This window comes from Orcinus orca, chromosome 2 (assembly GCF_937001465.1).
Source record: "Orcinus orca chromosome 2, mOrcOrc1.1, whole genome shotgun sequence".
Classification (NCBI taxonomy): Eukaryota; Metazoa; Chordata; class Mammalia; order Artiodactyla; family Delphinidae; genus Orcinus; species Orcinus orca.
The window spans coordinates 163,237,944-163,253,996 of record NC_064560.1 but is presented as its reverse complement, the minus strand read 5'-3'; the positions used below and the strand labels follow the sequence as shown (position 1 = coordinate 163,253,996).

At 38.8% G+C, this 16,053-nt stretch overlaps 1 protein-coding gene across 1 annotated transcript in view; it reads left to right on the top strand.

Annotated features, from left to right (window-relative positions):
* The window catches only part of KCNH5 (potassium voltage-gated channel subfamily H member 5), a 331,896-nt gene that overhangs the window by 48,327 nt on the left and 267,516 nt on the right, over positions 1–16,053 (top strand). The window contains exon 5 of the mRNA XM_033417494.2: positions 12,989–13,104. Within this exon, the coding sequence (XP_033273385.2) occupies positions 12,989–13,104 (116 nt within the window). The remainder of the gene's footprint in view (positions 1–12,988; positions 13,105–16,053) is intronic.

The window sequence follows — 16,053 nt, the reverse complement described above, 5'->3', positions numbered from 1 at the left end:
AGAGCTATATTTTAAGATAAAATATAAATGATTGGCATATGACTTGTGACCTAACATATTCTTCAAATGAATTTCTCCTGCCATCACACATGAATGATAGTCAGACTGAGTAAAAAGCTTTTATGTCATAGACTTTTCCCTCAAAAATATTTACACTTTTATTTACATTTATATTTGATGATTATTGTTTTTTCTCATTTACTTTAAGTGATTTCATGGCACAGCTAAAGTTGGCCAAGAAAAGTATAGTACTTTCTCACAGTTCTGACCTGCTGAACGTTAATGATGGTGTCTATTTATGGAAACTGAAAGTTGGCAGCATTTTACAATGAGGCTGGGGAAAGGGTGCTAATACTGAAGGGCTGACCTTTATTTCTCAAGTTAGTACCACTCCATTTATCTGCCTCTATCTCCATCTCTCTGCCTCCTCACATCCACTCATTGAGCTTTTCTTTTAAATGCATAATTTTATTCTTACAAAAATGAACTCCATTCAAACAAACTCCAGACAACTCAGACCACTTGATTTTTGAGCTATGTGTTCAACAGAGATGTAAATTAGAATTTATAGGGAAAATCAAACCCCATTGTGAAAAGGATTAGAGTAAAATATCTCTTTCCAGTGCCAGAATTTGTAGTGGAAGAGCTTATTTTAAATAGACTTTTATTTTGAGACTCCTCCACACCTTTCAAATACATAACAGATTTCTGAAAAAGTATTGTACAATGTAACTATGAATGGTGTATATGAGCTACTTTCTATTATTCATGCGAGTTGTAAATATATGAAAAATTCAAGAGAAATAAATATTTATGACCTTAAGCAATCGTCCTATCCCTGTGAAGCTAGCAGTATCAGAAAGTATGTTTTGAAAACTTGGCACAAAAATGTATCTTTCAACTTTTTAAATTGAGCCAAGGGGACCATAGAACTTTTGGGAAAGAGCAGATGAGATTTCATGATAATACCATAATATCAAAATGATTTGAGTCTAGAGCATTGAACTTGGACACAGTTATCTTACTTTTGATTCAGCCTTGGGCAACAGAGTTACTTAACATGAGCCTTCTTATGACTCTTCTAGGAGTATTTGTTCTTTTTGTTTATTTTATCTATTTTTTTTTTCCCAACCAAAAATGCTGATTGAGCAAACATTATGGTGCAGAGACTGTTCTAGGTCCTGGAGATACAAAGTTCCTTCTGTCGCATACTAATGGGGGAGGGGGAGGCACGACAAACAAGTAAATATATAGTGGAAGCTTTGTTCTGATTGCTCTTATTTTCTCAGTAAAAGAGGAAACACAGTTATCAACTGAGAGTAAGGATGGTGAGGAGATGAGGGGAGGCATGAAATGGTTGTGTAGAGAGTAGAGCAGTGAGTGGCCAAGGTTAAATTCAGCAGGTTTGCTGTGAAGCACTAAGGTCCATGTGAGGCTAGTGGTCATACATTTTATTAGTATCTATGAGCATGATTATGTGTTTACTCCACCCGTGTTTAGTCACAGGTATATAGATGCTGAAGTAGGTGAGCTGGATTTAACCAGAGTTGGGATTTGGTCAGGTGAGCAAGATGAAAAGAATCAGGGAGCTCAGGGATCGAGGAGAAGGGATCAGGGAGCCAAGGATGCTTCCAAGGGAGTAGGTTGAGGTTGTTTGCAAAATGTTGAAGCAATACTTAGGTAATAAAGGCTTGGCCTAGGACGTAGGAAATAGTGTTTTAGGATGCAGAACAAACAAGGGAATTCATGCATTGGAAAGCCAGGATATAACATTTTTCATCCCAGAACAAGGACATTTTACCTTCTTAATGTGAAAAGGGGCCAGTGATTGGAGTAAAGGCCCACACTCAGACATATGGGTGAAAGACTAAACTGGCTAACTGTGAATTTTGTTTCTAAATTGTATCTCGGATAGTAACTATAGCATGATGGCAGACAACTAGTTTGAGCACAGCTCTTATAATGAATCCTATGATCACCAAAACTTCATTCTAGATTAATTTTTCCCTTTGAAGTGAATGGCGCTGAGTGATGTCAACAATATCTTTGACTTATACCATGATGGATGGTAGCAGAAACTATTGAAGGGAAAGAAAACCAGCTTTGTTGGAGTAGTTAATATGTGTCAGGAGCTTTGTATTCGTTTTTGCTCATTCCTATAATTCTGAAAATTAGTATTATTATCTCCATTTTACTGTTGAAGATCCTGACACCCACAGTCTGACTGATTTCCAATCTGATGTTCTCTCTATTACACGATGCTGCCTCATCCTTTCCAGTGGAAACATATTGCTGGGGTTTGGCCACCCTAATCCCCTGCTCTCCTTTTTCCCTACAAAGATGAAGCACAAGTTGAGAACACTCTCAACTTGTGCTTTTGTACTGTTTTGAATCAACGGAATTTACTAATAATAATTCAAAGAGGCAAAAGTGTTTTTGTTATCTTTTGTTCCTGGTATTGAGGTCTTAGAACTGTTGTTCAGATTATCAGTCAATGGTACCTGATACATCATTTATAATAATACAAAGGGGAAAAATTACAGCCAAGAAATCCATTCTGTTGATTATCCCTATGTGTTCTAAAAGAGATGGTCCTAATCTCTGCCCATTTATACTGTACAGTATTTTCAAAGAGATTCCAAAACTGCCAAGACACTTACAGTGTGAAATATCCTGTGCCAAATAGTTAGGGCATCTTTGTGCCAATAATTGAGACAAAAAAAACTTCCTGTAGAATGAAAATAACAGCAAAAATAGCAACCTTCCCCTTGTAGGAAGCCAATGGTTTTCTTTAGAGAGTAAACAACAGATGAAATATGAGTAATTATACCATGTGGTCTCTATGGCCAAGAGTATAATTGTTTACCTAAGCTTTTTTCTTATAGATTAGAGTCTTGTGTTGCAGTCTGGTAGATTGATTGAACTGCCTTTGTGACTTCCTTTTATTTTTAAGATTAGGCAGTCCATGACAAAGAGGTTGATTGCAACCCAATAGAGCTAAACTAATGTTTTATTAAGAAGGAGTTGGCATCCTGAGCTTTTAGGAGAACAAATGTTCTCATAATGCCATGAACAACTATAGAGCAACTATTAGGCTCTTCATATTAGGCAGTCTGTTCACATTGCCCTGTATCGACCACATCTAAGTAACATCAGCGAACTGTGCTGAATAATCAGTCACACCAGTTAGATCTCAGTAAAGGTGAGATCAGTAAATGTACTGCTGGGAAAAGTTAGAATTGCTGATGTGTCTTTTTTTCCTGACCTAGACAGTGTGGCTGCTCAACGTTTTCAAAGTTTGACTGTACAGAGGGGGTCGCTGACAGATCAAATGAACTAATCTATCTAATAACGTGCACAATTCCAGATCTGCCCAAGAGCACAAAGGGATCGGCATAAGGAAATTCACTGGGGCATTGTTAGTGATAGTGGAAAATCTAGAAACCACTTAAATGTTCATGAATAGAATATATACATGATCAGGAAAGAGCAAATGCCTAATTCTCTGAGATAATAAAGATACAGGCAAGAATCAGGTGCCATTGTGGGTGGGTCTTGAGGTGGAGGGGACAGAAGGGAGGTTGAAGGCTGTTGTGTTTCTCGTGTCTTCAGTTCTTTGATTTTTCTTTTCTTAACTTTTTAAAAGTTGGGATATAGTTGCTTTACAATGTTGTGTTAGTTTCTGCTGTAGAACAAAATGAATCAGCTATATGTATACATATGTCCTCTCCGTCTGGGGCCTCCCTTCCACCCCCCTCCCTCCCATCCCACCCATCTAGGTCACCACAGAGCACCGAGCTGCGTTCCCTGCCCTATACAGCAGGTTCCAACTGGCTATCTGTTTTACACATGGTAGTGTATATATGTCAATCCCAGTCTCCCAATTCATCCCCCCCCACCCCGTGTTCACACATCTGATCTCTACATCTGCGTCTCTATTCCTGCCCTATAAATAGGTTCATCTGTACCATTTTTCTAGATTCCACATATAGGCATTAATATACGATATTTGTTTTTCTCTTTCTGACTTACTTAACTCTGTATGACAGACTCTAGGTACATCCATGTCTCTACAAATGACCCAATTTTGTTCTTTTTTATGGCTGAGTAATATTTTATTCTGTACATGTACCACATCTTCTTTATCCATTCATCTGTCGATGGACATTTAGATTGCTTCCATGTCCTGGTTATTATAAATGGTGCTGCAATGAACATTGGGGTGCATGTGTCTTTTTGAATTACGTTTTTCTCTGAGTATATGCCCAGTAGTGGGATTGCTGGGTCGTATGATAGTTCTACTTTTAGTTTTTTAAGGAACCTCCATACTGCTCCCCATAGTGACTGTACCAATTTACATTCCCACCAACAGTGCAAGAGGGTTCTCTTTTCTCCACATCCTCTCCAGCATTTATTGTTTATAGACTTTTTGATGATGGCCATTCTGATTGGTGTGAGGTGATACCTCATTGTAGTTTTGATCTGCATTTCTCTAATAATTAGGGATGTTGTGCATCTTTTCATGTGCCTCTTGACCATCTGTATGTCTTCTTTCAAGAAATGTCTATTTAGGTCTTCTGCCCATTTTTTGATTGGGTTGTTTGTTTTCTTGATATTGAGTTGCATGAGCTGTTTGTATATTTTGGAGATTAATCCCTTGTCAGTTACTTCATTTGCAAATATTTTCTCCCACCCTGAGGGTTGTCTTTTCATCATGTTTCTGGTTTTCTCTGCTGTGCAAAAGCTTTAAAGTTTCATTAGGTCCCATTTGTTTATTTTTGCTTTTATTTTCATTACTCTAGGAGGTGGGTCAAAAAAGATCTTGCTGTGATTTATGTCTAAGAGTTTTCTTCCTATGTTTTCCTCCAAGAATTTTATAGTGTCTTATCTTACATTTAGGTCTTTAATCCATTTTGAGTTTATTTTTGTGTATGGTGTTAGGGAGTGTTCTAATTTCATTCTTTTACATGTAGCTGTCCAGTTTTCCCAGCACCACTTATTGAAGAGACTGTCTTTTCTCCAGTCTCCTGTATATTGTATATCCTTGCCTCCTTTGTTATATATTAGGTGACTATAGGTGTGTGGGTTTATCTCTGGGCTTTCTATCCTGTTGCATTGATCTATATTTCTGTTTTTGTGCCAGGACAATACTGTCTTGATTACTGTAGCTTTGTAGTATAGTCTGAAGTCAGGGAGCCTGATTCCTCCAGCTCCGTTTTTCTTTCTCAAGATTGTTTTGGCTATTCAGGGTCTTTTGTGTGTCCATACAAATGGTAAAGTTTTTTGTTCTAATTCTGTGAAAAATTCCATTGGTAATTTGGTAGGGATTGCATTGAATCTGTAGATTGCTTTGGGTTGTATAGTCATTTTCACAATATTGATTCTTCCAATTCAAGAACATGGTATATCTCTCCGTCTGTTTGTGTCGTCTTTGATTTCTTTCATCAGTGTCTTATAGTTTTCTGAGTATAGGTCCTTTACCTCCTTAGGTGGGTTTATTCCTAGGTATTTTATTCTTTTTGTTGCAATGGTAAATGGGATTGTTTCCATAATTTCTCTTTTTGATCTTTTGTTGTTAGTGTATAGGAATGCAAGAGATTTCTGTGCATTAATTTTGTATCCTGCAACTTTACCAAATTCATTGATTAACTCTAGTATTTTTCTGGTGGCATCTTTAGGATTTTCTATGTATAGTATCGTCATCTGCAAACAGTGACAATTTAACTTCTTTTCCAATTTGGATTCCTTTTATTTCTTTTTCTTCTCTGATTGCTGTAGCTAGGACTTCCAAAACTATGTTGAATAATAGTGGTGAGAGTGGACATTCTTGTCTTATTCCTGATCTTAGAGGAAATACTTTCAGTTTTTCACCTTTGAGAATGATGTTTGCTATGGAATATCTTTTTCCATCCCCTCACTTTCAGTCTGTGTGTGTCTCTAGGTCTGAAGTGGGTCTCTTGTAGATAGCATATATATATATATATCTTGTTTTTGTATCCATTCAGCCAGTCTGTGTCTTTTGGTTGAAGCATTTAATCCATTTACATTTAAGGTAATTATCAATATGTATGTTCCTACTACCATTTTCTTTATTGTTTTGGGTTTGTTTTTGTAGGTTTTTTTCTCCTCTTGTGTTTCCCGCCTAGAGAAGTTCCTTTGGCATTTGTTGTAAAGCTGGTTTGGTGGTGCTGAATTCTCTTAGCTTTTGCTTGTCAGTAAAGCTTTGATTTCTCTAACAAATCTGAATGAGATCCTTGCTGGGTAGAGTAATCTTGGGTGTAGGTTTTTCCCTTTCATCACTTTAAATATGTCCTGCCACTCCCTTCTGGCCTGCAGAGTTTCTGCTGAAAAATCAGCTGATAACCTTATGGAGATTCCTTGTATGTTATTTTATTGCTTTTCCCTTGTTGCTTTTAATATTTTTTCTTTGAATTTAATTTTTTTAGTTTGATGTTTCAAACTAACATACAGTGTTTCTGTATGGGACTCCCTGTGCTTCTCCTGTATGGGACTCCCTGTGCTTCCTGGACTTGGGTGGCTATTTTCCTTCCTGTGTTAGGGAAGTTTTTGACTATAATCTCTTCAAATATTTCCTGATACCCTTTCTCTTTTCTTCTTCTGGGACCCCTATAATTCGAATGTTGGTGCACTTAGTGTTGTCCCAGAGGTCTCTGAGACTGTCCTCATTTCTTTTCAATTCTTTTTTCTTTAATCTGCTCTGCAGCGGCTATTTCCACCAGTCTATCTTTCAGCTCGTTCATTCTTCTGTCTCAGTTATTCTACTATTGATTCCTTCTGGTGTATTTTTCATTTCATTTATTGTGTTGTTCATCACTGTTTGTTTGCTCTTTAGTTCTTATAGGTCCTTGTTAAACATTTCTTGTATTTTCTCAATCCATGCTTCCATTCTATTTCTGAGATTCTGGATCATCTTTACTATCATTACTCTGAATTCTTTTTCAGGTAGGTTCTGCATTTCCTCCTCATTTATTTGGTCTTGTAGGTTTTTACCTTGCTCCTTCATCTGTAGCATATTTTTTTGCTGTCTCATTTTTTTGGATGGGTGGGGCTGTGTTCCTGTCTTGCTGGTTGTTTGGCCCTAAGCATTCAGCACTGGAGTTTGCAGGCAGCTGGGTGGAGCTGGGTCTTCGTCCTGAGATGAGGACCTCCGGGAGACCTCACACTGATTAATATTCCCTGGGACCTGAAGTTCTCTGTTAGTCCAGCAGCTTGGACTTGGTGCTCTCACCACAGGAGCTCAGGTCCTACCTCTGGCCTGGGAATCAAGACTCTGCAAGCCATGCAGTGTGGCAGGAAAAAAAAAAGCAACAAACAGAAAAGAGCAGAACAATAACAAAGAGTAAAAAATAAAATAAAATTAGAAAAATAAAAAATATATTAGAAAAAATAACAATAAAAATGAGACAACAAGAAAACAAAACAGAACCATACCAGCAAAAATAAAATAAACAAGAAAATAAAAAATTAATAAAAATAAAAAATTCCCTGGTACCTCCTTTATCAGTGTCCTTGCCCCCATCGTGAGCTACAGCCTCCCCTTGCCTCCCCTGTAGGTCTCTGGACCCATTTTTTCAGCCCCACCTCTGCATGTGTTCTCATCAGTGTTTCTTCCTGGAGCTGGCCTGGAGCACATGTGCCCATGCAGGCCACCTGGGGCACAGGCCTCCACAGGCGCACCCACAGGGGCCAGTGCAGCTAGAGGAAGGCTTGGAGAGGGGTGGCATTTGGCCCACCTTGACCCACGTCGCCAGAGGAGGCCCTGTCAGGGGCGGCACTCGGGCTGTCAGCACCCGCGTGGCCCTTGGAAGCTTTGGCGAGGGTGGGGCTCAGGCCCAGGACCCACTCGGCCGGAAGAGGCTTTGTTGGGGCAGTGCATGGGCTGTCGGGACCTGTGTGGCCCATGGTGGCTTTCGGGGAGGCCAGTGCTCAGGCCTGCTGGGAACTGCGCTGCCCATGGAGGCTTTGTTGGGGGGCAGTACTGAGGTCTGCTGGGACCCATGCGTCCGGCGGAGGCCTCAGCTGAGGCAGGGCTCAGGTCCAGGACCCACGTGGGCAGAGGGAGCCCTGGGGGAGACAGGACTCAGGCCTGGGACCCACGCAGCTGGAAGAGGCCTTGGCGGGGCAGAGGGGGGTGGGCAGCTCAGGCCCGGGACCCCAGCAGGCTTGCCAGTGCCCAAGCAGGTGGAGGAGACGTCGGCTGCGTTCCCTTCTGATTCCCCGATCCCCCGAAGGTCCCTCTTCTTCCCTGCTGATCCCCTTGCTGTTAGTGGGCCCCTCCAAGTGTGGGAACCTCTCCCCTCCCCCAGCCCCCTCTTAGGTGTGCTGATCCCATCCTGCCTCCACTTTTCCTCCCCCCGCTCCTTCCCACGTCTTACCTCATCACGTGGGGATTCCTCGCATCCCCTTAGGTGTCCGAGGTCTCCCACCAGCGCCTAGTAGGTGCCCTAGTTATGAGGAGATGCTAACTCCACATCCTCCTACTCCGCCATCTTGACTCTGCCCCATCTTATGGTTTTTCAGTAATATATTTGATAAACTAATCTGCTGAGAGTGAGGACAGAGGGGTGGCATAGGGGTCTTGAGAAAAATGCTAACTGTTTAGAACTGAGGACTGCAAGAAAGCCCTAACCAGAGACAAAAAGATCTCTGAGCAGTTCAGGGAGTGCATCTTTTTGTGCTCCCTTTGATTTAAACGTGAAACAAAACATTCCTCAGCTTTGCATTTGTTTTCCAGCCCCAAGGGCATTTTGATATCAAAGCTCGTAAATGGTTACTTGATTAGACCACTGCCTTTGCTTTCTCTAGCAAGAATCCTTCCCAAGTATTTCCTCCTAAACTTCTCTCTTTGAGTAAGTCTGAGTCAGTTTGACAACTGTCACCACCTTTTTTTTTTCTGTTAGCAGCTCCCAACTCCTCTTTTTGAGGGAAAAATTATAATCCTCCACACACTTCCTCCTCAACCCTCTACCACACTGTTTCTACCTTCTCCAACCCAAAGCCCTTCTTTCACAATACCAATGAGTTATATTAGTATCTGCTAAGAGCTGAACATATTTCCTTCTTTATATTCTAATTTTAACTACATATAATGTGGGATGCTGTGTTAATTTCTATTTAACTTTTCTACTGATGTTCTCATTCATTCATTCAAAAATTTTTCTAGTGCCCAGTATGTGCCAGTCATGGAACTAGACAACCAGGGATAGAAAGAATAAGATCTGACACCTGAAAGTCATACCATGCTGCAAATTCCCTTTTCATCTATATTTAAGGGTGGTCTCACTCAGAATACACTGTGTGAACATTTTTAGAATGAAGAATTAACATTTTTCTTTCAGTTTCATTCTGCTGTTTAATCAATGATAGTCCTATTTTTACCATGGAGAAAAATGTTGGTGTTTTATTTTCACAGTTTTAAAACTTTTTCTTCCTTTAGGAAATTGAAATAAGGTAAAGGGATGAAATATTTCTTGATTTTATTGACTTCATGTGTAAAATGAGATACACCTACACAGGCACATTTGTTTCATATTTAAATGAGGAACTGCTGCTTCCTCATTAAGAAACAGTAGTGTGTGCTCATGATGCTTGAAATAGAAAACCAGAGGATGACAATAAGCTTTCATCATCATGTTTCTTCTTCCTCACAAGTTTACTTCTTTTTATGATCCTAGAGAAGGAGAGAACACATAGCGTTTGATGATTTGTGTTCTTCCATGTGTTATTGAATTCATTCCTTCAATATCTCCTTTTATTTTTTGAAAATATTTTCTGAATAAACTTTATCACACACAGGGAATGAAACTGGGCTTCTCTTTTAATCCAATAATCAGATGTACTAAGAGGTGCAACATTATCTATCTTAGAAATATGAATCTTCAGTAAGTATAAGATTGACTTGTGGGAATTCCCTGGTGGCCCAGTGGTTAGGACTCTGCCCTTTCACTGCTGAGGGCCTGGGTTTGATCACTGGTCAGGGAACTAAGATCTTGCAAGCCTTGCAGCACAGCCAAAAAAAAAAAGAAACTGAAATCAAGATTGACTTGGAAGTTTCTAGAAATATTCAATGCAATTTTAATATTCATTTGATGCAGAAGAGAAATGATCAACAGGAAATATTTTAATATAACTGTTGCCAACATAGTTACTGTCATCTGAAGACATCCTCACCATTTTAACCCAATAAAGCAAAAACCAAACCAAAACCCAATGATAATAAAACATTTCATGTTTATGTTCATGATAATACAAATGGAGCTTATTTTTAAATCTTATTTTTAAAGTTACAAATAACTTTTAATTAATTAGTCAATCAATTAAAGGCCTATTTTATGGCAGGCCTCTACCAAGTGCTGAGAATGGAGAGGTGATGGTAGTTTAGTGGGAGTGACTGACATGCTTATCAACAACTGCATTAGTATTGTTAGTGCCATGTGAGGTATGTATTCTGTGGTGTGAATACACAGAGGAGAGTGCACCTCTCTCATGAGTGGATCCAAGAAGCTACCAGTGGATCTCAGAATGCTTTAACTGAGTTTGGGGGTACCAGTAAGCATTAGCCAGACAGATGGAGAGGGAAAAAGCATTTCAGGTAGACAGAGTGGTTATAACATGTGAAAGCATGAAAGCATTGAATGTCATAGGGTGTACAAAGAATTCCTGGTGGATTTAATTTTACTTTTGCATTTGTTCTTTTAATTTGTTATTGATTTTAGTGAGGCCAGAATACAGAGCGTGTATGAAGAAGTGGAAGGAGATGGAAGCAGAGCAAATCTTTAGGGTCAGAAACTAAATGACATGTATACCAAGGATATTCAGTGTTATCCTGAAGGCTTCCAGGGATCTCTTAAAGAACTTAAAATGGGAGAAATGCATGGTAAGATTTGTGCTGTAGAAAGGACTCTGGCAGCAATGTGCAGAGTTGTTTGGAGTTTATGTGGTCAGAGAGCAGAGGCAATGGTTTTTAGGAGCTAGTGTCTAACTCAGGTGAAAGATGATATATTGTCTAACATATTAGGGATGGAGAGGGGAGATTAAATTTGAGGGTATTTATTGATCAGTTATAGTCTGTAAGTCCTGGAAGGGATTGGATATGTGTGTTGGGGGTGGAGGTAATAGTGAAGGAGGATGGTGAATCTCAAGTTTCTGATTCGGACAGCTGGAAATATCATGGGGCCATTCACTAAGACCAAGAATACATTAAATATGCAGAGTTGGAGATGGGGGGAGAAGGTGATGATAAGATTGATTTTGAACATGTTAAGAGTAGAACATCTGAGTAAGAGGTGGCCAATGGCCAATTAGATACATAGGTCTAGTGCTTAGAAGAAAAATCTAAGTTGGTAGTATAGATTGCATGATGGTCTTTTGCATTGATGTTGAATTCTTAGAGAGTTGGTGGCATATCTGGTGCTTCTTTGTTTCTCCAGCACATTGCACAGGGCAAGCCTTATGGTTGCATACAATTCCCAAAGCCTAACATTTTCTGTTCTAGTCACTAGGATGAGGCCCATTAATGAAAAAGAATAAAAGATCTTCTATTAACCAATGCCAGTTTACTTTTTTCCCCAATCCAATTGTTGATACCATAGAAAGAGCTAAATTGGTGGGGCAGTACAAAGCCTAATTGAAGTCAAAGTTAGATTGAAGAATAGCAGTAAAGTATGATGTCACCTACCTGGTATGGTTTGAAAGACATTTGGTTGGTGCCTGCCCAGGATTTCTTCTTTCATTTTCTGTCACATTGTCTTGAAAGTTCATCATTACCATTAGAGTCATTGCTTTGGACCATCAGGGGTTTTCATTTTTAAGGAGCTGTTTGGTAAATACCCTAGTTAAAGGTAATACCATGGAAACTATCAAATGGTCTTAATGGAGTCCATAATAGATTAGAGCTTTTTGGGATACCTAGAGAAAGGATAATTGAGATACGAGCAGAGTATGGCTTGTTTTGTTCTACTTGTTCATGTCTCATTGACATTTCCTTGAAGTTAATTAGCTTAATAATGAAAAATTAATGATTTTAATATTGGAAATAATGGAAGAAATTTCTTTCCTATTAAATTCACATTCCTTCCCCTCAGAAGTTAAGGTTACTACTCTTTTGGAAAACATTATTAAGGATTCTAGATATTCCAAAAATAGTCTTTAAATATCAATGAAATTGTTAATAAGAGAGAACCTTTGCTACGTTACAAAGAAGGTGGAGGTGTGTGATAAGAACCATAGTATGTGAGGTTTGTTGAAATTGGGCTTTATTCTCTTATGTGTATATATCTTCACATAAGTATACGATAGGACTGTTTTTATTAGGGTAATACTACCTGCTATAGTAAATAACCCCCCAACTTTAAGTGGTTTAACACAATAGAAGCATATTTCTTACTCATATGACAATCCAAGGAAGTTGATCTTTGACATATGGCGTTCTTCTATGCACTGATTCAGTGGCTTTGCCGTCCCCTGGGATTTTGTCACTTGCATCCAACTGGTAGAAGGATGGAGAAAGTATGGAGAAGTTTCACTTGCTTCTTAAGTTATTGCATGCATGGAAGTGACACACATCAGTTCTGTCTCAATCCATTGGTGAGGACTAGGGACAGGCCCACACCTAGATGCAACAAATGCTGGGAAATGTATTCCTGGCTGGGCAGCTGTTTCCCAGTAACAAACCTATACAATACAAGGGGGAGGACAGAATCTTGTGGACAGCTAGCTACCTGGCTATAGGGACTATATGATAGATATGAGCAAAGCACAAAGATCACACATGAAAATTACTTACTATTTTATAACTGCACTTGAAATATATGATGATGTCTGTGTAGAAATTAAGTGCTTTAGATTGATACTTTTCATTAGTTCCGCATGTTATGCTATTTCTGAGATCCCTTGAATATTAGCAAGAATGTAGGCTTCCATATTCATGACGTGTGAAAAACTGAGACTTTCTTTCCTTATTTTTAAGGTTGGACAAAATTTGCCCGATTGACACGGGCTTTGACAAATAGCCGAAGTGTTTTGCAACAGCTCACGCCAATGAATAAAACAGAGGTGGTCCACAAACATTCAAGACTAGCTGAAGTAAGTGCGAGATTAACTTTACTTCCCAACATGGTGGTGGTCATACATCTTTCCCCCCACAAGTGTTTCAGTTATTTGAAACATTTATTATCATAAATGGCTATTATTTTACAAACACTTATATGCTAATTGATTTTTCCTTGTAGAATTATAGAAATTTTCTATATTTCCTTTTATGCCCTCCTACTTTGGAAATGGGAAGGTAATTTATGACATCCCAGGTGATGTCTGTACAGAATGAGGTTTTCTTTGAGCAAATGAGATAGGGAGTTCACTCATTCGTTAATTTATGTGTGCAGCACACACTTATTGAGGGTTTGCTCCATGCTTGGTACTCTGCAAAGGATGTAAAGATGAATAGGCCATTGGCCCTATCATCAAGGGGTTAAAGATCCAGCAGAGGAGGGAGGGGTTACCTGAATGAGATGATACCTGGGCTGAGTGAATCTTTTTTTTTTTAATTGAAGTATAGTTGATTTACAATGTTGTGTTAGTTTCCAGTGTACAGTGAAGTGATTTAGTTATATATATATATATATATTATATGTACTCTTTTTCATATTCTTTCAATTATAGTTTATTATAAGATATTGAATATTCAGTAGGACCTGTTGTTTATCTATTTCATATATAGTGGTGTCTGCTAATCCCAAATTCCTAATTTATCACTTCCCCACCTTTCCCTTTTGGTAACCATAAGTTTGTTTTCTATATGTGAGTCTGTTTCTGTTTTGTAAATAAGTTCATTTGTATCATATTTTAGATTTTACATATAAGTGATATCATATGATATTTGTCTGTGTCTGACTTGCTTCGCTTAATATGACAATCTCTAGGTCCATCCATGTCGCTGCAAATGACATTATTTCATTCTTTTTTATGGCTAATATTCCATTGTATATATATACCACATCTTCTTTATCTATTCATTTGTCAATGGACATTTAGGTTGTTTCCATGTCTTGGCTGTTGTAAATAGTGCTGTTATGAACATTGGGGTGCATGTATCTTCATTTTTTAATAAATTTATTTTATTTATTTATTTTTGGCTGCATTGGGTCTTCATTGCTGCACATGGGCTTTCTTTAGTTGCGGCGAGCTGCGGCTTCTCTTCGTTGTGGTGTGTGGGCTTCTCATTGCGGTGGCTTCTCTTGTTGCAGAGCACGGACTCCAGGTGCGCAGGCTTCAGTAGTTGTGGCTCAGGGGCTTAGTTGCTCTGCAGGCATGTGACATCTTCCTGGATCAGGGCTTGAACCCGTGTCCCCTGCATTGGCAGGCGGATTCTTAACCACTGCGCCACCAGGGAAGCCCTGTACTACTTGATTTTGAAGCTACTTTCTTTTCTGCCTTCGGTTGTCCGTTTCTTTCTACAAATCAAGCTAAAGTGTAGGAGCCTGTTTCTGTGACTGCTGACTTTTGCAGTTATGATTCTTACTGGGTCTTAACTCATTCAGTTTTTCTTTCTTTGTTAACACAGTTGGGCAAGAACAAGAGGAAAGAGACCATAGAGAGGAAATTTTTCTACCTTAGCACCCTGAATCACTTAGGATAGTTTTTTTTTCTATATCAAATGGAAAGTTCCTTTCCTCTTGACAGCTTATCATTTTTACTTTTACTTTTGAGGAACTTTCATTCCTGTTTCTTCCCATCTGATTTTTTTCTTTTTTTTTGCTTTGCCTTTTGATTATTGTTAGTTTCTTTATCAGTCATCCCTAATTCACAAGCCTGATTCAAATACCAAACTGCCTTCTGTCAGGTCTTAGGCTTGATTTCAGAGAACATGTGGAAATAAGAAGGTTTTCAACAGAGATTTAGTCTGTTTGTGCTCTTAGATCTTCAAAGACTGACCTAAAAGAAGCACCAAGTTAGCAGAAAGATATAGTTTTGCCAGTTGTACTCAGAGTCATATAATTTGCTCAGCTTGAGTATTTGGATTTGCTGTTAAATTTCAGGCTCTTTCACTTTTTCCAACACATATAAATTTTATCTTAATTCCACCAGGCCCCCTAAATTTGGAGCTGATCCCCACTTTCAAAGATCCTGGTCTCCATGTAGGCAGTTCATCTGTTTTCCACAGGTCCTGACATCGTGCTGATTGGCTTCAGCTTCTCACTTGTATCCGTGGTACTGAGTCCTTTAGAATCAGTGAGCTCAGATATTCAGAAAGCATATATCTGTTTCAGTACAAAAATACATCAGTAAATGTGATTTCATCCCCCCTTTACCTAAGGCTTATTGCTCCTGAAAGTACAAATGAAATAACAAAGCGAAGAGTTGTTACTCACTGCCTTATAAAGGAGTCCTAGTGATGGGGCTGAGATTAAAGTCGTGCTCTGCATATGAGAAAGCTCAAAGCTGCAGCACATAGTGAGTCCCTTTCTTTGTTGTTGTTGCCATTCTTCTCCTCGCCTCCCTGCTCATTCTCCTCCTTCTCTTGTAGCAGTTTTGGATTGCTTTACGAATGCAAGTCACCTTCCGAAGAACTGGGTTATGAATGTCTAAAGAAATATAAGACAAGGGTTTTTATTTTGAACTGTACATTATAATCACCTGGAAAGATTTTGAAAATATAGATTCTCTGGGAACCCACACAAGATGAATTTAATTATTTTCTGGCATGGGGTCTGAGTATGAGTATACTTTATTTTTTAAAACTTCTCCAGAAGATTCTAGTTTGTGGCCAGATTTAAGAAATACTGAACTCAAGAGTGATTTCATTCCATCTCTAGAGGAGACATCTTACATTTGTCCAGGGTGTTGAGCGGGGCCGACTTGTCTATTAACACAGTGTGTAGGGCCCACATGATGTTTGGATTTCTACTAATAGTAGAAGGAAAAAATGAACTTTTAGGTAAAAGAATCTTGAATATATAATATTAATTTATTCATCTTTGTAAAAAGACAGTTGTAAAATATAATTTTTATTATTTTTAAGGAGGAAGGGGTCTA